Below are 24,959 nucleotides of genomic sequence, written 5' to 3'. Positions count from 1 at the left end.
TATAATCATATATATGACATTAGGAAGATGAACCCAAACAATGCCTTGGCTAAGTATATAGCCTTATATTCAGATCACAACTTTACCTTTAGGGTTCTACAAATTATAGGAATAAGTAATAGAGGAGGTGATATAATTAATTATTCAGAGACGATTGAACTAAGATGGATTTTGAGGTTGAAAGCCCACCTCAAGCCAGGCTTGAATCAATCTATTAGTATCAAGCCTGTTTTAATGGCACGTTAATACTGATTAGTGTAATTTTATGTTTATACAGAATTAAGTTTTTAATTCTATTAGATATAATGTTGTTATTTCATTTTACATTCTTCATTATATTCATGCATTTATTCATATATTCATTATTAATGCTATTATATAATGTGAACATGACTTTATTAGTATATATATTATTTTCTTTCTTCTTTTGATACCAGTTTTTGGTTTCTTTGGTTGTAAGTTTTTTCCCCCAGAAAAGCAAACAAGGTGGTGGGCAATGAACATAAACATGATACTGGACAAGAAACAGAAAAAAAAAAAGAAACACACATTGTCAGTCCTAATATATTCCTCCATTTAATTTCTTGGGTTTCACAACTGGAATCAGATCCAAACAGTCTAGACTAAAGCCCTGTGGGACTTCAACTTTTGGAAGGTATTATAGCTACATCATTCTCTTCTAATTTGTTTCATAAGAAAGGTTTCTTAAGTTATTTTAGTTTTAGGAGCAGTTTAAGATTAGCGTTAACCCCGTTTTCATCTTTTACAAACTGCTTTAAAAATTTGTTTTGCAACTGCACATAGTTACAAATGCATAAATGTATCTTACAAAATCTATAAGACTAAAGGAGCCAAACTTCAGTTCCATTTAATTTTTGCTTTGTTTTGTTTCTTGAAATCCCTATATTAGCACAACCAAACTAAAGCAGCAAGCACTATAAAATTGTTCATGAGATATGGCTTATGATACACATGAAGAAATGTATACGTACCTTAACAGGGATGCTCCTCTTTATCTCCCTTTCTGTAGACTTGAAAATTTCAGCAAGGGCTTTATCTACTTTCCAGGACCCATCGGCCATTTGTAGGCTAATCAAAGCCATCACCTGATCTTCCTTATTGTCCAACAGGGCTATGGGAAAAGAATGGCATTTTAATAAATAGCCAGGTATTAAAAAGTTTCCATCCTTCATTTTATTACTACATCCAGTCTCCATTCTAAATGTCCCTAATGTAATGGTGTCATAGCATTGTCGTTTTGGTCATGGAAGGTATTATGTTATATGCAGAAGATTAGATTGGGAAATCAGTTTGTTGACAGTGCTAAAAAGCACCATCTTTCAGTCATGCCAAGACCTGATGGATAACCCCACCCTACTCACATTTAACCCCACCTATATGGTATTAGCCACACCCTTTTCTTACTTACTTTACTACCTCAGTGTCAAATTCATGTTATCCCATAGTACCACAGAGTACTGCATCTTGGTATCACAATGAACACGTTAATCCTTCACCCAATCACAGATATTGCTGCCTACTTTATTCTTTCAAGTCAGATATCTTTTTCTTAGCATTTACCAGCTACTGTGCTACTGACAACATTTAAGTTTATACAGACAGAAATCAAGATGGTAGCTAAAAACATAATTTTATACATATTCAGTGTAATGCATCATAATCTGTCACACTTTTAAGTTTTGGGTAGCATTCATCAACTTAGGAGAATGTAGACTATTGTCAAATGTGCCATTTCATCAGCTGCTCTTTACGTAATAACTCTCCATTGTTCATTTCACTCATGCAAAAATGAAATATGATACTTTACAGTCTTAAGAGACATGGTTACATAGCAGCATTTTATTAAATATGCCTTTGATTTGTTACTACACTCACAAAGTTTAAGAATGACTAGTAAAAGTACTCATACTGTTGAGTCTGGTAGCATTATTTTCTCGTACTTTATCATCCTGTAGTTCAGTTCCTGACTGGGGTGACTCCTGTGCAGCATCTGTATATCTTTCCTGCCTTCTGATGGGTTTCTGTCAATCTCTAGTTTCCTTCCACACCCCAAAGACATACCAAGAGGTGAGCTGGTGCTCCTCTAATGTTTAGGTGTGCGTTTGTGTGTGTGTGTGTGTGTGTGTGTGTGTGTGTGTGTGTGTGTGTGTGTGTGTGTGTGTGTGCGCGTGTGTGTGTGTGTGTGTGTGTGTGTGTGTGTGTGTGTGTGTGTGTGTCTAGAATGAATAAACAAGCACTGCATGCTTGCACATTTTTCATTTTTGAACATGTTGCTGTGTCAAGAGCCACAAGAAATCAGATCTGGATTAGGTGAGAATCAGTTCGAATAAAGGATGCATAATTAAAAAGAAGTGCAATGACAATGGGAGGAGCAATAGTACAGCAGGCACATGAGTGATGTAAAGCACATCACAATCAAGGTAGGCTAACTCAACCAAGCCAGTGTGCACTCAAGCATGCAATGGTGTGCAGCATAGCTGCTTTCCATGCTCACCCAGCACACGAAGGGCTGTAGAAAAGCTGCGTGACCACTGTGTGCATTTGTGCATGGCACATTCCACCTGTGTTTATCATATAAACATGGAGAATATGGGTATCTATCCAACTATGAAAGGGGAAAATGGTAAGCAGAGATAAACACACAAGGGTAAACCTAATGTATGAAAGGTGGGAAAGGAAGGATAAGAACCCCTTTTGTAAGATATACAAAAGAATGTCAAGTAAGGAAGGCAGGGATGGCTGTGGATAAGATACAGGGAGAAGGACAAGTTGGAGGGGCAGACAGATAAATAAAATACAGATTCTGACAGACAGGAGTAGTATATACACGTGCAATTTAGTGGGGGGGGGTAGATGATCACACATACACAAAGTGGACAAGTGGTGACTGGGAGGGTTGGACAATAAACCAAGAATGGAAAATGGCATATAAAAGAGGAAACCAAAAGAATGGGGTAGATAGGGTAGATTGCTGGATAACTGGATAACAAGCTGTTTCAGAGGGCAGCAGACCCAAATATTACTCACCTGGATGGGAAATGTAATGGGCTGATTGCTCTGCTGGTGGAGTAGTAGGTTTGTCTCTCTGGTCACATGTCTCCACATGCTGCACCAGATTGTGCTCCACACTGCCAAGGTGGATATCCAGTTTCTATCACACCTCAGCAGTCACCAGTGTTTGCAACAGATGCCTGGATATCAGGTGTGACCCACTGAGTCTACTTCCTGAAGAGGATCCTTCATCCCCCTCCCGAGAATCAGACATGCAAACCACCAGTGACACCTTCTGGCTACCTCCAGCAGACTGATCATTGTCTTGCTATTGAGGGGCAGAAGATGTCTATCGGTGACCTATCATCAGAGGCAATGGGTGGTGCATCCCATGGTGACTGCATTAGTACCTTCTCCTCTTTCTAAACCAAACTTGCAGATGATGATACAATGGAAAAATGATTAGACATGCATATTCTACAAACATAATCATGGGTGGACTGCCTCAGATCTTATACACACCCTGTTGCTGATGGAGGTACTCCCTGCTTCCCATGCAATCATATTCAAATTCACTCCTTTGCCACTGAAAAAAAAGAAAGTTTGTACTCCCAAATATACATGTGCAAGACAGTAGATTGCAAAAGTACAAAAACTGCCTAGAGTACATTTCAGGTTCCTCTTCCTCCCACTGGTGAAGAATGTCATGGTGGCACAGCCTCAGATAATTTTACTGATGCTGTCACTGCACATTAGAATGAATGGTGCCAGATGAATCACTCAGACTTCCTGCAAGCCAATGCCAGGCTGCCACCTTCTGAGTGGAGCCATCATAATCTCTCAAGCAGGTGCTCCTTAAAGCTCCTGTGCAGCAACAACAGAAAAATCCCATCCTCTTTGACACATCTCACTAAAGTCAGGCATTGCACAGTTCTTGAAAAAGCTACTCTAATTGACTCAGGTCCTCTTCAGGAGCAAAAGGTTGTCCTGTGCACATGAATGCATGCTTGTGGATCCCATGTTGTGCAATGGAGTGCTGCACCCGTGGCATAACTGAATGTCCATATATATATATATATATATATATATATATATATATATATATATATATATATATAGTAATGTACTGTAGCTCTACAGACACACATAATGTGTGCACCATCTTACTACTTGCATGTTTTTTGGGCCAGCATGTTTGGTTACATCAATTCTCAATGGCAAGAATTCAGTCAGTGCTGCTGACTAGCTTCATTAGCATAGCCACCACACCAATTGTATCTTGCTAGCATTATTTAAAGCATTCAAGCCATTTTGTGCACTGTAGCTCATGACTCTACAATTGTGCAAAAGAAGAAATTTAGTAAATATTCTGTATATATGAAGCCTCACAGGGGTAAGGAAGGAGTACTGTCCAACAAATTACCTCACTGAGAACAGCAAACCCCGAGTGGATGCATTAACTCTGAGGCAGATATCATGATACATATTTAACTTGGAGCTCATGACAGTGCCAGGGCACTGCACCATCTGCTGGGGCTTTGGAGGAGAAATAAATATGTATCAAGAACACTTTCTTAAGCATATGCTGTAATGGGTATGCAATTCCAGGGCCATATGTAGAGACAGGCCTGTAGTATCTGCCATAACTCTCAATCTCTCCGAGCAAGAAATCTGGACAAAGCCATAACTAATGGGGGGAAAGACACAAAAATAGGGAAAGGTTTTAAATATTGCTCTTGCAAATGTAGAAAGTTGATATAATAACAGGTTGCCATTAGCAAGACTTTTCTGATGGCTATGAAATCTGAAACTCAAATGTCTGCCAATATTTTCTAACTTCAATCCTCACTGATTTGCCAAAGGTTGATCAGAAAAAAGAAATTCTAGTGGAACAAACTGAAAATGTGAGGCAAGAGTCTGGACATTCTGTGAAAATCTGGACAGTTTAGAGGTATGGTATCTGCATGGGAGAAGCTGTGTATAATACTATTTTTGTAATTTTATTTTATTTTCAGTTTGTTGACCAGGAAAGTCCATTGGCCCAAGATGAGCCCTTTTTCAATAGAGGCCCAGGGAGAAAAGCTCCACAGTAAAAATATTTACAAATATTCAGCAAGATATAGTGCATACAATAATCAACAAGAAATATTGCCAGGAGATAAACAAGTAACAGCTCCTGAGAATATAGCTATAACAGTCTACAATAAGTAATATAAGAGTTATTACAGTAAGTTCAGACACAAAGTCATTAGTAGTTAGAACATGATGCTATACAAAACCGTTGAATTACACAAGCAGTTTAAAATTTCTAAAGAGAGAAGGTATGTTATGTCTTTATGGCAGGTAGAATAGCCACCTAGGCTGAGGTATGCTATATAAGTTGGAAGGGAGATAGGAGGGGTGGGACTACTAAGTCCAACTGATAACCAGAACATAATGTGGGGGACTGTTCTCAAGGCTAAAATACATAATTGCTGAGGGGAGGTTGTGCAAAGCATTAACTGCAACTGATAATACCCAGAAACATAAACTGTGGGTCTGTGGACATTGATAAAGATATCCAACAGCATAATGTACACACCCAATAATACTTTTGCCTACGGGTGTATATTATCTGCAATGGCCACTCAAGGGAGCTAAAAAGTGGAAAAGGTCACTAGCCAGGAAAATGGAATGCTGCTGCAGACCCTGCATAGAAATGGGATGTGTCTCTTGGACAAAGGTATTGCAAACAAGCATCAATATGACCAGATCTGTCAGAGAATGGTGCAGGATGTGAATGCTGTGGACAGCCATAATAGGATTCTAGAACAGGTACTGTAAAGTATTACAAATATGCTCTAGAACAGGTACTGTGAAGGGTTCTGTGAATGGTTACTGATATGCTCTAGAACAGGTTCTGTGAAGGGTTACTGATATGATATTCCATTCAAAGGAAAAGGCACTAGCTATTGCTGCAGACATGCCTACCACAAAGAGTGCAACACCAGCACTAAAGTTGCTTACTGAGGCTGAAGAGTGTTTGGTATGACTTACCAGCTATGAAGAGCAGCCTCTAACTCTTGTGGGTGGCTTGGAGGTGGGAGCTAGTCTAACACTAACCTCCCATGCATCAGGCAGCAACAAGTCATTAATGTCCATTGCAGTACAGTATAGCACATACCACTGCATTGACCAAAGCTCACCTGTATTATCTATCCTTCCAGGCATATCTAGCCTTCATCTGCAATGACCTGTATTTTAATGTTTAGTAGCATGGATATCACAGGGAATTATAGGGACATATGTGTGTGTGAGCACAGACAATGGTGTCATGTATTCCTGTTTTCATAAGTTCTACTGATGGACAGTTGAGCTTAACAGATAACATGCAAGTGGCATACTCTAATGACACAATCCAGAGTGCCTGAAATACTATAGGCGAAGGCATTACCAATGCCATCTATTACAGAAGACCTCGTAGAGCTGGACATGCAGTTCACTAGGGCATGATGTATATGATATACCTGAGAGTCCCTCATGAGCTCCACTTGTGTCCCAAGAACTCACAGCTTCTGAAATACACAACACCTCCATGGTAAGTATATGCACTACAGGGGTCAGAAGCAGTGGGAGCTTAAGCACTACCATCCAGACTGACACCACAGGCAGTGCCTTCTATGGATATGGGAAGATATGGATGTGGGGAGGCTGGCCAAAGGCAATCACAAAGTTAGACTGCAGAGATCATTTGTGAAATGGCATTACTGTCAGCTGTTGGACACTCACAGTTTACCACCTTTATTTGAGATAGTTGCCAAGGTCATAGGCAATGGTACTTATCTGGCTCAACACCTGAGAAGTCTCTTCAGACTCCATGTTCACATTTCTATAATTCTAGTTTCCCTGTTGCTTGTGGGCATACAGCCTGCCACTTGTAATTGTGAAAATTAGACAGTTTGTGGAAAATGGTGCTCACTAGGCATGCCCTGTGAGGGTGGACACTCACAGCACCATAGTTCTACACACATCCTGCAATGGACTACATCAAGCCCCAGTATTGCAAGCCAGCCTAGTGGACACTACCAACTGTCACATAATGGCAGCTTGCCATCCCCCACTGGAGGATGTGATCACTTACTCCCCACAATCTCTCTTAGCATATGCCTATTGTATTTACATCCCATAACCCAATCCCATCTTACAGTGCTACAGTCACCTAGTACTGTCTCCCTCCCCACCTATGCAAGTGACAATAACTGCGCCCTCTATGCAAGTGACGATAACTGCATCCTGCCCATCCTTTAACCTGTGTGGGTATGATTATGTCTACTACACAAAGTGGCCAGGCACTACACTGCCCTGCATTGTCTTGTTGTGATATTAGATGCATCACTTTATTCTATGCTGCGCCATGATACATAGTTGTGTACCAGGTGTCACCTCATTGCTAATGCTGCCATGTACTCTGCCTTCCTCTATATTGGCACTACTGCTGATTGTTCCTCCCCTGATGCTCAATCCTGTCTTTCTGCTGCTACAAATGGTGTGAGAGGCCCTGCCATAATGTTCATCTGTTGCTTCAATTGCATACACAATCCCATGTTGGGTACCATGTCATACACAACAAAAACCTTGCTGAAAATACCTAGAAATTTATTTCAGAGCTCCCCTCGTGTATCTAGACTATAATGTTATGTCTTCAGTAGGCTGAATATATGCTCAGTAATATTTTGAATTTCTGCACATGCTGCATTATAGGCTATTTGTTGCATGTTGGGGGAGATTGGATGGGAGTTGTCAATAGGGCTCTAGGGCATATCCAACATCACTTGTAACACACAACAAACACCTTATTTTTAAATAGTTTGTTCCCTGCATGTATTGTAGCTGTGGTGCATGGACACATTATGAATAATGCCCTGGGCATTACAGACACCTGGCAGTCCGTGGAGTGCAGGCATTTCCTGTAGATGTATCATAGGCCTTTGGAAGAGGTGAAGCCCTGATGCCAATATTTGTACAATCTATAGCTCCCTGGATCTCAGAAAATTGGGCTATGTCAAAAAATGAAAACACAGCAGACGGCTCAGCAAAAAGGTTGACCCAACACTCTAGAAAAATTGATGCAGTATTTTTATTTATACTGATACTTATACTGATAAATAAACAATCAAGGAAATGAACCAGTTTCAATGCTTACAGCATCTTCATCAATAAAATATGTTTCAGACAGTAATTTATATGGAAAAGGGCACGAAAAGATGACATCATAATGAATTCACACAAGTCATGCAGTGACCTATCCCAAAATTATATTAAAAGTACAATGCTTCAAAAATACCAGTTTAATACATATTAAAAATCCAAACACAGTACACATATTAAAGCCAGATATCATCATATTTCTGATTACAAATGCATATATCCCTTTAGAACTAGACTATCAAAATCTTGCTCTCAAGAAAGGAAACCTACCCTTCTCTTTCCATTAGTGAGAAGGAGATCTTCTTCAACTATGTATTTAACACATGCATTACAAGATCCAGTGCTTTAAACCAGTTTTCAACTGCATGCAAATTAAAACAAAAGTATTAACATAGCCTACATTCCCCCAGGTAATAATACAAACACCCTAGAAGATATCTTCTCTTGGCTGTCTAGTACCTACCCTCAAGAAACCATTGTTCTAGGAGACTTCAACATCAACTGGAATATTTGTTCCTCAAAATCTCCAACCATCCATGTAAATCTATATGGATTAACTCAGATCATATCCTCCCCTACTAGGATCAGTAAGCCTAACAACAAAGATAGTATCCTAGATTGGATACTCGTTAATAGCCATCCCCACATGTATAGGGCCGATACCCAACCTGAAGGCATAAGTGACCATTTTCTTACCCATATAATCAGGCATAACACTGACATCCCCCACCAACCTACTTACAAAACAATTAGAAACAACAAAAACTTTAACCCCACTAATTTCCAAAATGAACACAAAGCATGTAATTGGGCAGTGCTAAAACATCTACCACTTGAAGACGCTGTATTACATTTCATCACCAAATTCCTAGCCATCCTTGATACCCATGCACCTGCACGTTCTATAAGAACTAAAGCAAAAGTTGCTCCATGGCATTCAAAAGAAACCAGACAAATGATCTTACTTAGAAACAAAGCTTGGACCACTTGGCCTACCACAAAATCCCCCTTAAATCAACTTAGATTTAGACAAATATGGAACAGCACTAAAAACATACCACCCTAGATACAAAAAAAACTTTTACTGCCATTTACAACAGAAGCATCAAAACAATCTGCAAAAGCTTTGGGCAGGCATAAATAAACGTATTCACCTAGGGCAATCACAACTCCTACACCCTTGACTACCATCCAAAAACCTTCCGAAGATGTTGCCAATTTCTGGCCAGCATTCTTACAACAAGATTTCAATTCAAAAATGTATTATCATTCCTTTTGGTAAAAGCAATATTCCTGCTAACTACCATATCAATAGCAACACCTTACATATGCACTCGGTGGTGAGAGACTGGGCACACAGGTTGACCTTCCCTTTGACCACCATGTCTCCACAGGGGTAAGAACGGCATTCTATATTGCTCATCTCATAAATAAGGGCATTGCCTCCAGAAAAAAATAAGTTATAACCTCCCTGTACTCTTCTCTCATCAGTCCAATAACTGAGTACAGCACCCCTTTTGGTATGTACCTTTCCAAGCACCTGCAGCAATTGGAGAAACGACAAAGATTCCTCACAAGGAAAATTCAATGTCTTCAGCATTTGTCCTACGAGGAATGTGTGAAATCACTGCCACTTTATTCTGTTTAACACAGACTACTCAGAGATGATCTCTGCCTTACATACAAGGCAATCTCTGACCCTGCTTTACTGGAAATGCTGCATATCCACAAGTCAAATGGTACACGGGTTACTCACTCTAAAGACTTTAACCTGGTATGTGACATTGATAGAAACATATATAATAGTAATATGCATGTTTAGTGCATTTGAGGTTTAAAAGGGTTAATACATTTATTCCGTTCACACTGCATGAATCTGTACAGCTATTAGAAACTTAACAAGAGACATTTCATTTCTGCTAATGTCAAGAAAATAACAAGAGACATTTCATTTCTGCTAATGTCATGAAACTTAACAAAGAGATATTTCATTTCTGCTTATACCATGAGAAAATATGCATCTGCTAGAAGCTTTGATAAAGAAAACAATAGATGCTTGAAAGTATAAACCATAGTCAGCATTACTTGTACTAAAGCTAGAAATATACCTTGAATCTAGACAAAATGTAACACATGTATTAAAACTGTACAATTGAAGAATTGAAAAGTCAAGGTGGGCTAAAATAAGCCCGAGAACAGGTTGTTTTTCTCAAAATGTTTTGCAAGACAGCAAATAATCTGACCATGTCAGCAATAAGTCTGGTAACATTTTCTGTAGAACATACAGAAAGCTGTGTCTAACTACGTCAGCAACAAAATAGTAACATTTTCTGTGTGACATGAAGAGAACTGTATAAGAATAACATATTGATCACCAAAGAGCCAGACAAATCCTGTACCTACATGCTTTGTCTCCTTGCTGCAAGTAATAAAGGGTGCCTTGCTTGAACCTAACGTGCATTGGTCTTTGAATTTTTTCCTTTTACAGATTGGTCCTTCGGATCGGAACCCTCTCTTCACCTTGGATCAGACGGCCAGGTGGTTGAAACCGTACGGGGAAGAAACCAAATTGGTTCTTCTTATATGGAAAGTCCTCCAACTGAATTGTTGTTCAAAAGAGGCCAGCCACTTTCTGATCTGTGACTGAAGGACGGGTCTCCGCGAATCGGTGATCAATCATGTAGGCTCAGGTAAGGTGAATCTACTTTTTTCTGTTTTCGGTTTTAGATCAGGGACTAGATGTGTATTGTTTTTGTCAGATTGTATTTTTCTTGCAAGTCAGGGACAAAAAAGATTACTGTCTTGTCATAGATCAGGAGAAACAGAATACGTAGCCAGTCATTCTGAAGAGACTATAACAAAATCCATGGTACCACGTTAAAAATTAAGAGAAGTTACGTAACGATCAAAGGGTAAAACAAAATGGGTAATAATTGCACAAAAAGACCCCAAAACCCGCCGTTAATGGAAGATGCAAAATATATGCAGTCGCAGCGCGCCGACAATATTAGATATTATTCAAAATGGGTTAATAAATACAAATTCGACGGAAAATTAGAAAAAATCCTCGCTTATCAAACTTATCAAACAGCTCAAAAACGATTCCAAAGGTCGGGTAAAAAAGCAACATCGATTAGGAATTCCTCAGGCACACAGGTGGCTGGAGGAAGTAAACCATAGAGACCAAAAGAACAAAGATTCAAAAGCAATGTTTTTAGAGAAGGAGGATAATAACTTAGTAATAGCATCAGCACCTCCGCCTCCCTTACCAGAATATGAAGCGAGTGAACAGGTTAGTCCACCCCCACTATATCCTGTGGTCACTGAAGATAGAGATATTGTGAAATTAAAACTGACTAAAATTAGAGATCCTATCGGGACCAGGTCCCGAACAAAGGCAGGTAATTCAGAATGGCAAATAGTTAAAAATTCACGATCTATAGGAGAAGAAGAAGAAATATGCCCACTTATAGAAGTACCCAATCCTCAGGCAGGTCAAGACAATCAGGACCCAATTATCTTAGTGTATAGACCTTGGACTCCGGAAGATATCCGAAAAGCCACTGAGGGAATACTCCATCCAAAGGTTAATTTTAGAAAATTTTCAGAAGATTTACAAGGAATGAGGTTGAGTTATAACTTAAATGGAGAAGAAATAGAAAAAGTAGTTAGACAAATTGTAGGGCCAGATTGGTACATGATTAGTGGGAACTGGAATCCCCATGATGCTGCACAAAGACCCCTCCCACATAGCAGCGCAGAATTAGACACCAGAGTAAAAGGTCTTACAGACCGCATCTCTGAAAAATGGAAACCTAGGGCAGACTGGACTTGCATTAATCAATGCATCCAACAAGAAGGTGAAACAATTGACCGGTATTATGCCAGATTGTTAGAATGTTTTAATAACCACTGTGGAATGCAGGTTCCTGAAGATCAAACACAAGACTCCCCATATGAACAGCAGTTAAAGAATGCATTTTTTAAAGGGCAGTAGTGCACCTATAAGCAGTTTTATTACAAAACACATGGTAGACCATCAGACAAGCAGGTTACAATCATTATTTGAATATGCTAGGCATGCCGAAAGGCATTTTAATAGCAAAAAGAAAAAGAAAGCTCAAGTATTTTCTGTAGAAGATGGAGCAGAAGTTTATGTAGTACAGTCCGGGAAAAAGGGCAAGAAAAACACGCAGGGCAACAAACAATCTGATCAGCGATCAGAGGACTTTGAAGGGTGAAAGAAAAGGGGAGAATGTTTTAAATGTGATAAAAAGGGACATTTGGCAAAGGATTGCAAGAAAAACAAGAAGGCAACAACGGAAGACAAGGAGGGTGAAGACTGTCTATATGGTAGTCAGGAATCACTAGAAGGTGCTAGCGAAGAAAGGACAAATGAGAATGTGATAGAGGGAGTAGAGGAAGTGCAGGAAGTTAGTGACAATGAAGAAAATGAAATATTAGACTTAGCTTTATTGAGCTTGGAGCTCTATTTAGCAGACACGAAACCAGAAGTTACACTCTTGGTTGAAGGGAGGGAGGTCAAATTTTTGTGTGACTCAGGGGCATCACGAACCCTGATACACCCCTCCAAACTACCAGAAAACACAGAGTCACCTGATTACATACTGGTCAAAGCAGCTAATGGACAGCTGTATCGGGAGCCTCTCTCCCATAACATTGCAATAACTGATCCGGTTTCAGGATTGACACAAAGAAGCAAAATTGTAGTTTCTGCAAAATGCCCAGTAAACCTCTTGGGCAGAGACCTCATGCAGCTATTTGGTATAGCAGTAGTCCCAACCATGCAGGGTATGGAAGCACAGCGACAAACTAACACCTTTGTAGTGCAATCGGAGAGTGAAATGTTTTATTGGTACAGCCAGGACTTGGTTACGACTGGTCCAGGGACTGTGACCAAATAGTTAATGAATGTAGCCATCAGTAAGTTCCCCTCCCTTGACATTGATAAGCAACACCTGTTGCACTGTACCCTGTATTATTGTAATACACCAGGACCTGATAAGGAATATGAGCAAGAATTATTTAAGAATCATGCAAACAGATTGATATTGCGTAACCTGTACTGGGACACAGAAGGGAACAGTGTAGCCAGCTGTTCATTGCCCCAGAAGTTCTTTGCACTTTATAAATCTAATCGATTACCACATGTTAGCTTAACCAAAAACAGAAATATAGAATGGGCAGACCTAGGAGAAAAAGTTACGAGATGGGAGAAACAGACAGAACTAGAACTGTCAGAACAGGGAATACAAGTACAAAAATTGAATTGGATAACTCAGATCAACCCAGCTGTGCACTTGCAGTCTAGCAAGGACAGCTGATTGACACTCCTATTAAGAGAATGCCTTACGAGACATACCAGAGACTCTCTGGTCAATGGGGAAATCAGATGTAGGACTCATTCGTACAGCGGGACCAGTTACTATCACACCAAAGTCAGCATTCAGACCACAAAAAAGACAGTATCCCTTAAGAAAAGATGCAAAGGCAGGGATAAAGCCTATTATAGCAGCCTTACTTAAAGGAGGGATACTAGTAGAATCTCCCGATTCACCATGTAACACACCCTTATTTCCAGTTAAAAAGGCCAATGGAGAATGGCGTATGGTCCAAGATTTACAAGCTGTAAATGATGCGGTAAAACCAAGGGCACCCACGGTGCCAGACCCACACACCCTGTTGAATGATTTGAAACCTCAACAAAAGTATTTTTCTGTGGTAGACATCAGCAATGTGTTCTTTTCGATACTGATACACCCTGATAGCCAGTATTGGTTTGCATTCACATTTCAGGGGAAAAGGTATACATATACGCGACTACCACAGGGATATTGTGAAAGTCCAACGATATTCTCACAAGAAATGGCAAGCAACTTGGCGGGATTCACCCCACCAAGAAGCAGTCAGATTTTACTTTATGTTGATGACATTTTGCTGGCAGCCCCCACCCAGCAGGATTGTAGAGAAGATACCATAGCACTTCTATGATTTTTAGCCGCTGAGGGACATAAGGTAAATAAACTGCAGCTTTGGAAAAAACAGGTCAAATACCTAGGATATGTAATATCCAAGGAAGGTAGAACGTTAGATAAGGACAGAAAAATAGCAATTTTGCAAGCACCAAAACCCACTACCAAGAAGGAAATGATGTCCTTCCTGGGTACAACTAATTTTTGCCAGAGCTGGATTCCAAACTATGCCTTGTAATCTGCACCTCTGACTGACCTTATATATAAGAAGCCTATGGCAGCGCAGGATTTGTTACAATGGACACCAGAGGCAGAATCTGCCTTCTGTAAACTAAAGCAGTTAATAGCGTCCTCATTAGTTCTGGGATTGCCAAACTATCATAAACGTTTTTTCCAAACTGTAGATTGTAAGCAGGGTTACATGACATCAGTGTTAACACAACAGCATGGGGATAAGCAACGCCCCATTGCTTACTATTCATCACAACTAGACCCAGTGGAATGGTCCTTACCCCACTGCGTACAAGCAGTAGTTGCAGCTGCAATGGCAGTACAGGCTTCAGCCTCAGTAGTATTGTTCCACCCTCTCACTTTGAGAGTACCTCATGCAGTCACAATTATTTTACTACAAGAAAAGGTGGCATATCTTTCCCCTGCTAGGCATCTTTCCTGTATGACTATATTATTGAACCAACCTCATATGACAATTGAACGATGCATGACTTTAAACCCTTCTACTCTGCTCCTGACCCCTGCAGACGACACACCGCACCACTGCCTGCAGGTAATTGAGCAAAAGACACTACCTAGAAAAGATCTCACGGATGTCCCCTTGGATGATGCCGAGGTGACATACTACGTGGATGGCTCGTGCAAAAGGGGTCCTGCAGGACAGAACCTAGTAGGATATGCAGTAGTCTCTGATACTGAGATTATAGAAGCAAAACCTTTACCACACAACTTATCTGCACAGGCAGCGGAATTGATTGCCCTGACACGGGCATGTACCTTAGCAAAGGGTAAATGTGTAAACATTTTTGCTGATAGCCAGTACGCTTTTTCTACTGTACATGTTTTTGCGCAACAGTGGAAAAAACAGAGAATGATATAAATTATGCACAGTTTATTTTAGATCTTTTAGAATCTATTCAGTTACCTCAGAAAGTAGCCATTTGTAAATGCACAGCTCACACCAAGCAACAAGATAGGATTTCAAAAGGTAATGCGAGAGCTGATACAGCTGCAAGACAAGCAGCCACAGAAGTATTTCTTTTAAATGAGGAATTACAACCCTCTGAAACTTTAGATCTAGATATGTTAAAAACAATGCAGACACTCACTACACATGCTGAAAAACAGAGATGGATAAAACGAGGAACAATCCTTGAAAAGGGGCTGTACATCTCTAGAGAGGGAAAACCGATACTACCCTCTAATTTGTTTCGCTATGCAGCTTTGTTGAGCCATGGGCAGTGCCATGTCTCAACAGGGGGATGGTACAGCTGGTGAACCAGGTGTTCACAACGTATGGATTTACAAACTACTCTAAAAAATTTTGTTTGATGTGTCAGATTTGTAACAAACATCATGCACAGGGGGCGATAAAGCCCAAGCAAGGGAGTTTCCCTACACCACCATATCTGTTTCACACTATTTGTATGGATTTCATAGAATTGAACAAATGTGAAAATAAGAAGTATTGTCTTGTCATTGTAGATATGTTTTCCAGATGGGTGGAAGCCTTTCCAACCAAAAATCCAGATGCAGCAACGGCGGCAAAAGTACTTGTCAAGGAAATCATTCCTAGGTTTGGTATTCCGGAAAGAATCTACAGTGACAATGGTACACACTTTGTAAATCAAACCATACAGCAGTTGAGTAAGCATTTTGGTATTTCTTTAAAAAATCATTGTGCATACCATCCACAGTCTGCAGGGCTAGTTGAAAGGCATAATGGTATACTAAAAAACAAATTGAGAAAATTAATAGCTGAGACAGGAAAAACTTGGTTGTACTGTTTACCCCTGGCACTGTTGAGCATGAGAACTGTCCCTACAGCAAAAGGATTGGCTCCTTTTGAAAAACTATTTGGAAAGGCTTATTATACGCCCCAGTGGAAACTTCTCATGTCATCAGACCAGGAAGCTGATTTCACACTAGCTGAATATATGAAAAAGTTGTTGAGTTCTAAACATCTGTTACAGTCAAATTCTGTTTCAGACAGAAAACAAACCGAAACATCAGAAGTGGCAGTGACGCCAGGAGACTGGGTGTGGATCAAAATCATCAAGCGAAAAAACTGGGCATCGCCAAGGTGGGAAGGTCCCTACCAGGTGCTTCTTTCGACACCCACTGCAGTCAAGATAGCAGAACGAGCTTCGTGGATACACCTGACGCACTGCAAGCTGGTTAAGAACTTTGAGTTGGACAAAAATCTTACCTCTCCATCGGGGCCCTCAGCACAAAGTCTGGCTACAAAGGGGGGTCAGATCAATAGGACTGATCTGTCTCAACCCCAGTGAAGAAACCATCAGTGCCAAAGGTCCTATCAGGGCAGAGAGTAAGAGCACATGTCCAAAGTAAAGATGACGGAATCCAGTAAGATCCAAATACACCTACTTGGAAGAGTCGGAGAAAACAGAAATGCAGAACAACCGTTTCCACAAAAGTATTGCATAACCATCCTGTTGACTGTACTAGTGACAATAATCTTTTTGTTGTGGCCATTCCTTTTCTCAGCCACGCAAACTGAACTGAACAAGCATGCAGAGTGGCACCCGAACTTTAACACTTACTAGGCAATCAAATATGTGTATGCTGAAACCTTCAATGTTTCGAATTGCTGGATTTGCACAGCTTTACCAACAGCATATGCGGGGGTTACTGTTAACTTCAGTTCCCCTAGGAGCGAACAAGACCTGGGAAAACCTAATTTATGATACATCAGATGTCACATCACAAGATAAAGTAGCATTGCACTTGTCTGTTCGACAGAAGGGAACTGTGTGTTTTTACAAGAATGATACGGTTAAGGTGGGTTGGAGCAATTGCAATGTGACTGTTCCCTATAGATGCTACACTAAACCTGATAACATTTGATTCTATTGCAACACGACCTATGATTCATTTGTTGAACTGATGCATAGGACAATTGGTGAAGTGAAACATAATGCTGATCTCTATAAACAACTGTCCAAAATAGACAGAAAAATGTTTCATGCAGAGCCAGGGTATAGTAAAGTTACTACTAAAGTAGAAGATTGTTACTTTGTATGTGGTAGAAAAGCATATAAATGGCTACCTGAGAATTGGTCTGGCAGTTGTTTTTTTGGGGTACCTGGTTCCGGCCATATGACATACAGCAGTTTTACCTCAAGGGAAAATTCGGAATGTTCGAGAAATCAAGAAGCCTGTCAATCCAGTGGGGCAAATCAATGCACGCTGGAAAAACCATCATGCTGTGGGCTTAGGGAACAAAGGACTGTCACACATGGACGAGTGATACTGTTATATCGTGGGCAGGTGTACTGCCAGCATATGGAGCAACTAAATCAATCTGGGAACTGAGAAAACTGTCTAAGTTTCTCAAAATAATGAGCAATGCCACCTTTTCTGCCCTAGAATTGGTGACTGATGAACTGACTGCCATGAGAACAGTGGTGCTTTAAAATCGCATGGCTCTTGACTTCACCCTAGCGGCGAGAGGAGGTACGTGTACTTTAATCCAGGAGGAGTGCTGTTTGTATATTCCTGACCACAAACACGAGATAGACAACTATCTTGAGGTAATTCAGCAGGTGTCAGCCATGACCAAACAAGAACCAAATCCATTGATGGACTTTTTCCATAAATTGTTTGGGGGGGGGGGGGGTCAGCATCCTGATGAACATTCTGATTGCCATCTGTATAGGAATAATCCCACTGGTGGTATGTGTGTTATGGTGCATCCCCTGCATAAAAAGACTGATTAAACATTTTATAGACATTTCAGTTTCAGAAACCTTATACCAAGGTGCTGAACTTGAAGAATTGCTAATAAACTGAAAATGCTTTCATGAGCTTAAACTGAATGACTCCCTTAACTGCAAATCCTGAGCAGGAAGAGGTTAGGGGAAGAAAAAAACTGTTTATGCTTATCTTGAAAGTAGAATAAAAGTATTAAAAGGGGGGGGGAAGTTATAAAAATATATAATAGTAATATGCATGCTTAGTGCATTCGAGGTTTAAAAGGGTTAATACATTTATTCTGTTCACACTGCATGAATCTGCACAGCTATTAGAAACTTAACAAGAGACATTTCATTTCTGCTAATGTCATGAAAATAACAAGAGACATTTCATTTCTGCTAATGTCATGAAACTTAACAAAGAGATATTTCATTTCTGCTTATGCCATGAGAAAATATGCAGCTGCTAGAAGCTTTGATAAAGAAAACAATAGATGCTTGAAAGTATAAACCATAGTCAAGATTACTTGTACTAAAGCTAGAAATGTACATTGAATCTAGACAAAATGTAACACATGTAACAGAACTGTACAATTGAAGAATTGAAAAGCCAAGGTGGGCTAAACTAAGCCCAAGGCCAGGTTGTTTTTCTCAAAATGTTTTGCAAGACAGCAAATAATCTGACCATGTCAGCAATAAGTCTGGTAACATTTTCTGTAGAACATATAGAAAGCTGTGCCTAACTACATCAACAATAGAATAGCAACATTTTCTGTGTGACATGAAGAGAACTGTATAAGAATAACATATTGATCACCAAAGAGCCAGACAAATCCTGTACCTACATGCTTTGTCTCCTTGCTGTAAGTAATAAAGAGTGCCTTGCTTGAACCTAATGTGCATTGGTCTTTGAAGTTTTTTCCTTTTACAGACATTAATAAAACCTGCAGGAGAGAAAGATTTGTATCCCAGAGATTACCACACCTCTGGAACAGATTCCCACTTCATGTCAAACAGAGCACCTCTTTGGCCCTCTTCAAACACAATCTGGACGATTGGATGAGTGACCATAAATTCACCCAGGGGTTCCACCTGTGTCCCTCTTGGACAGGGGCACTAGGTGCTGATTGTGGAAATAAGGTTATGAACTTGGCTAGGCTTGTAAGGGCCCTGGGACCATTAGCCTAGTAACTTCCCATGATATGATGATCCCGTATAAATGGATAACATGTTACATGTTGTAACATGTTGAGTATTGTAATCTGGTTATGTGTCTTTAAAAGGTGTGCTGCTGAACAAAACACATGAACATTTCCCTAGCAGTTAGTTAAGAAAATGCTATGTATTAGCCAGACACTGATTCCCAATTAATTTTGCACAAATAGGAATTAGCTTGGAGAGAGACAGAGTCAGAGACTCTTAAAGTTTATTACTCAACTGTGAGTCGAATCTTGCCTGGATGTTCTTGGAAGCATGTTGTGTGAACAGTCAGGGCTACTTGTGGAATTGTTTCTGAAAGAAACATCTGGAGTTTAGAGCTATGATACAGCCATTCATAGCCCAGGATTTTTCAAGACATCCCTTACTAGGAAAAACTGTGAGAAACTGTAATACTGTTTGATGAAAACATAACTAAAGGAACTGCATTGTTGTTTCAAGCCAAGTGGACAACTCATTTCTAGTTTCATGTGACTATGAAAAATAAATCTGTTTCAGATGTCCTGCAGTCATAGTCTCCTTGAACTTTTGTATGAACACACACACACACACACACACACACACACACTCACACACACATATAGCACTTATTTTTATGTAAATTCAAAGCCTTGCATTGATATAAGTTTGGTTAGAATGCATTCATTATTCTCTTTTGTCCACCAGATTAAGAGATTTTTTTCTTTTCGTTTACAATATATTTTGCTGGTAATTATTTAATTTGTCTTCTTTTATTTCAGGTTTCTTTATATAGTGTTTTTGATATGTAATGAAATATAGTTTGGATACTACTTTATCATTACCTGTTGAAACACACATGGTCTGATATGAATTGTTCTGTGTTTCTTTGTTTAATTATGCTTTGATTTAGATTTGTACTGGCTGACTGCATTTTCCTCCTTTGTCCACCAGATGGTGAGGTTTCTTTATTTACTTCCTGAAATGCATATTGCTGCTATAAGTAAAACTTAAGATTATTATTTATCTGAATATATTACATATGTTTTTCTCCCTTAAAAATGCAATTTTAAGTAATTTATATAATTTCAGTTTACATATATGACAGCTCTGGTTAAAATAGGTGACTTGTAGTTGCTGATTACACCAAGGGAAGCCTGGTTTGATCACATGCTGCTTCAAAAAGTTATATAACCTGCATACTTGTGTTAAATGTTAGATTTTGCACTGAAAAGACCAAATAAGAGAACAAATCATGATTGAAGCCATGCAGGCGAAAATAAATTGCAGCCTGCTGTTTATTTTCTTGTTTTATGCCATATTGTGAACATAAAATTGCAATAAACTAAGAGGAACACCTTTGGTGTTGGAGTTTCGCTTACAAGTGGACTTCTGTTTCACTCTGCAATTCTTGGGTCTATGCAACAACTTGTTTCTTAAATAGACAGATAGATAGATCGATAGATAGATAGATAGATAGATAGATAGATAGATAGATAGATAGATAGATAGATAGATAGATAGGTAGATAGGTAGATAGATAGATACATAGATAGATACATAGATTGATAGATAGTGCAGACTCCAAGCTACTACATACAAATAGCAGGGGATATGGGAGGGAATTTTAAGTAGTAGTTAAAGTTCAGATGTGGTATCATAACCTATTGCCTAAGCAGCAAGTTGATCAGGCTGAGGAGTTAAAGAATGTGTTAGTGCAAAACAAGCTTGCTATGTCTATTATGGTCAAGATCCATTTACTTTATGTAATATGGATTTTTTTTTATAATTCATTCTGTATACTACATTTTAGTTAATACATGTACACACTACACTGTACTGGTAACTGCATACCAGATAAATGTTCTTAGGCCCAAGACTGGCTGTTGTTTTAATGCATATCTTGAACAATGTCCCTGTATGAAACATATTTCATATAGCAGTTTCTGTCACCAGTGAGACGTTTATGAATTTCCTGTTTTTCTAGAAGTTTTGATAACTCTGCTCATTGTATAGCCTGAATAATGTCTCATAGTTATTATGTTCCATACTTTCTTGGCAGTTCATTCTTAGGCAAAGTATGAAAGATTTTCCCAAGGTAGGACACTACATACAAGACTACTGATGTACGCACAGTAGAATGGTCAGAAAATTCTCTCCAGCACTATCACATAGACTTGAATAATTCCCAATTAAAGCAGTGGAGAGACAAAGATACTTTCAACCTTTAGGCTATATTATGAATTATTCACTGGTAGCACTTTCACTGACATGACAAGGGTTTTCAAATCTGTAGCTCATTGTCTTCTCCTCTCAAAAGTAGAAAAATTGGGGTTTGGTCCTAAAGTAATCAAATGGCTCCAGAATTACCTCTCTGCATGGACCCTTCATGTGTCCACGAGGCATATTCTGTCTGATGTGGGTACTTTTTCCAGTGGTGTTTACCAAGGACTGATGCTGACAAATATATTTCTCCCCTGTTCAAAAGCAACCTAACTTCCAACCTACTTAAAAGTAGATACAGCTGTGTAACCAGATGACCTCCTAAACTGTCTGTTGAAAACGCTACCTCAATTTTTCCAGGAAATAAGTTCCAAAGAACTGTCCTGTTTTGATGGATATCTCATCTGTCTGATTGCCATACATACATTTGTCTGCGATACAATAGACATTGCACACTGTAAACTGTGATGTACGATCAGCTGAATGGCTGCCAAAGCTAGTTTTTCTTTAATGAAATGTACTTGCAGCAGTGTTACTATTGTAAATGTAGCTCTTTATACAACAAGTTTTACTATTTGTAAATGCACTTCTTTGCTATTACATGTAGGGAAATTGTAAATGTCATTTACTGCAGCTTTTCTTCCTTGGACTTCACTGAAAATGGGCCTTTCCTTAGGTGGACTTTCCTGATAAGAAAGACACATACATAACAAAAAAAGACAAATACATTAATATACTTATATTTATTTTAATGGTTGGAATAACTTGGACTGGAATGGCCTATAAAGGAAGAACAGTACAATGGAATTAAAATGTTATACGGGTGTATTATTTCTAAATATAAAAACAAAAACAACAATTTGATTCTTGTTGTGACACCAAACAGGATACTTATTCCTTTTGGATGTTTTCTACTTGCTCATACTGAACATAAAAGGCATGAATGCCAATCAATGCATTCTATTACAACATTCTATTCTTTCTAAAATTTACTTGAAAGCCAATTATTATATTCTGTATATGGTATATCATTTTATTTATAAGGTGTGTGCCGAAATCATCTTCAAACTTCACCACTACAGCATGCTTCAGCTGCAGCTTTACGCAGTCCAGCGCTATGCCCTTAGCTTCTGCAATATTAACTTCGGTGTTGAAGATTTTCTTGATCTATTCACAAATTCTTCTGACACTGAACATTATTTGACTTCCTGTTAGCCTTATTGAATCACAGTTTAAGTTAGACCTTTGTTTAGGCCTAATGGTCAATATGGAGCACAGATTCTATTTCAGATTTGAAAAATGTCTCCCTGCCAACCCAGTGACCAAACTGTTGTTCTACAATGAAAACAAAGTGCCTACATTTCTTAGTTTTAAAGACAGTTTGTTCTACAGACTATGAAATAAAGGGTAAATAATTAATGTTCCCCTCCTTGAGGTTTTTACAGGGAATAGATGAAATGAAAGATTATTAACTGGTAGGCACTTACCATATTAAGTTAGCTGTGGTCACACTATATATTAGACTAAAGGCCAAAGTAGGACGGTCATGTGTATGCCTATTAAAGTTGTAGGGGCCCTAGATGCAAAAGATTTAAATATTAGATCCAGAGTTCTCAGACAACTACTTATTACTGGTGCCATATTATCAATGGAAGTCAGTTTGTCATTTAATATAATGCCATGATCTTTATGCATTTTTGAGCAGTGACCTGTGACATATGTGTATCTGTTACGCAGCAAGTTGGACACCTGATATATGAAATAAAATATTGGGGAGACAGACAACATTATTTACCTGTCCCATATTCAGTTAAATGCTACCTGAATTTTGGGCATTCATAAAAGACTTCCTCCTAAGCCATATGTCTGCCCCTGTCAGGCTAGACACCATTCTCACAGTATTTTCAGCACTGCAGGTTCCATACTGGGCAGTAGCCAGTGCAGTCACATACCGCTTACATTAGATTCTTGTTGGCTTTTATAATTGTGTGCCCATCATGTCTTGACATGCTTTCCAGAATTAGTTAGTATAATTACAATGTGACACCTGTAGTGCCATGTGCCTGAGTTGTGTGGTGCCTCACCTGAAAAATTAAACTATACATAACTTTATTTAAAAAAAGGAGAGTTGCAGCTAACAAATGCCAAATGAGCTACTGCTTAAATCCTTTACATACAGCCTCCTGAATACTCTAAACTATCCACCTTTAAAGATTAGAATCTTTAATATGGACTGTAATTGCAGTCTAAGAAATGTAGAAGAAACTCAGTTACAAATAAACACTACTAAAAAAAATCTCTAAAAATGGACCTTCCATTTGGAGTAACTCCCAGAAGATACAAAACAGGGAAACAAGCTTACTAACATCAAACTTCAACTAAAAACTATCTTCAAACTACAACTAAAAATTATCTCATAAAACAGTTTGCTAGTAACTGTTTCCAAGATGTGGGCTAGAAACGTCTATAAAGCAAGAAACAATTATGTCTTCTGACTACTGGCTTAATACTAATTCATATTTTATCATATTCATTGAAGTGCTTCATTGGAATTTAATTGTTAGCTAACTTTGTCTGTCAGTAATGAACTGTACCTACCTGCAAATTCAAACCAATCTATTACTAAGTGAAAATTCAGTACTGCTCTATATTCACAACTATTTTACTGCCCATGCCAGTCTAAATACTTCAAAATTTTGTTATATGTTTAATTGTATTATCTGAACTTTCTGGCCTGGAATGTGAAAGAGAAGATCCTTGGACCAGCTGACCTACCCAGTTAACAAATATTAGATAACTAACTAAATAAACTAAATAAATAAATAAATAAATTAATTAATTAATAACCATGTTGGTAATCTTCTACTAATGAAATAATTCACATTCAATAGAATCATCCATTTAACAACAAATGTAATACTTCATGTGGTCAGGTCATTACAGTCAAGCTTATCTTTATGGTGTAGATGGATAATGTCCTGAGTATGACCCAAATGACCTAAGTTCAAATAAGTGGCTCCTCTGCTGAAATAGCCAGTAAGTGGCAGTGAATGGACAATGCCAGCCTGACTACCTCGGAGAGGAGACTAGGGGCCTGGATGGCTGCTTCATCATATGTAAGGAGAGGTTTGCAGGCATTGAAAATACAGCTGCTAACTGGGAATGTCAGCTTTATTTACTAAGCCTATGACAGCAGTCCTCATTAGCATGCAGGTGATAGCATGCGCACATGGTGGGAGGGCAGGCTCTTGTACTGGCGTGAGTACCCTCATCAACCACAGAGATTTGGGGTTAGGGTCTAAATTAGAAATACCATCATGGTTTACATAACTGAACCTGAGCAAGGACATAAAACACCTCCATGGCTACTTGGATGAGGGCATCTTCTAGTTAGCTGTTCGCTGCCTGATAAGGATGCTTC

At 39.0% G+C, this 24,959-nt stretch overlaps 1 protein-coding gene across 1 annotated transcript in view; it reads right to left on the bottom strand.

Moving 5' to 3' along the window:
- The window catches only part of LOC122809687 (von Willebrand factor A domain-containing protein 5A-like), a 1,458,063-nt gene that overhangs the window by 144,644 nt on the left and 1,288,460 nt on the right, over positions 1 to 24,959 (bottom strand). Inside the window, exon 19 of the mRNA XM_044081363.1 lies at positions 993 to 1,132. Within this exon, the coding sequence (XP_043937298.1) occupies positions 993 to 1,132 (140 nt within the window). The remainder of the gene's footprint in view (positions 1 to 992; positions 1,133 to 24,959) is intronic.

Source organism: Protopterus annectens, chromosome 8.part0, assembly GCF_019279795.1.
Source record: "Protopterus annectens isolate FY-2018-M chromosome 8.part0, PAN1.0, whole genome shotgun sequence".
NCBI classification, from domain to species: Eukaryota; Metazoa; Chordata; order Ceratodontiformes; family Protopteridae; genus Protopterus; species Protopterus annectens.
The sequence above is the reverse complement of the archived record's forward strand: the minus strand, read 5'-3'. Positions and strand labels throughout refer to the sequence as shown.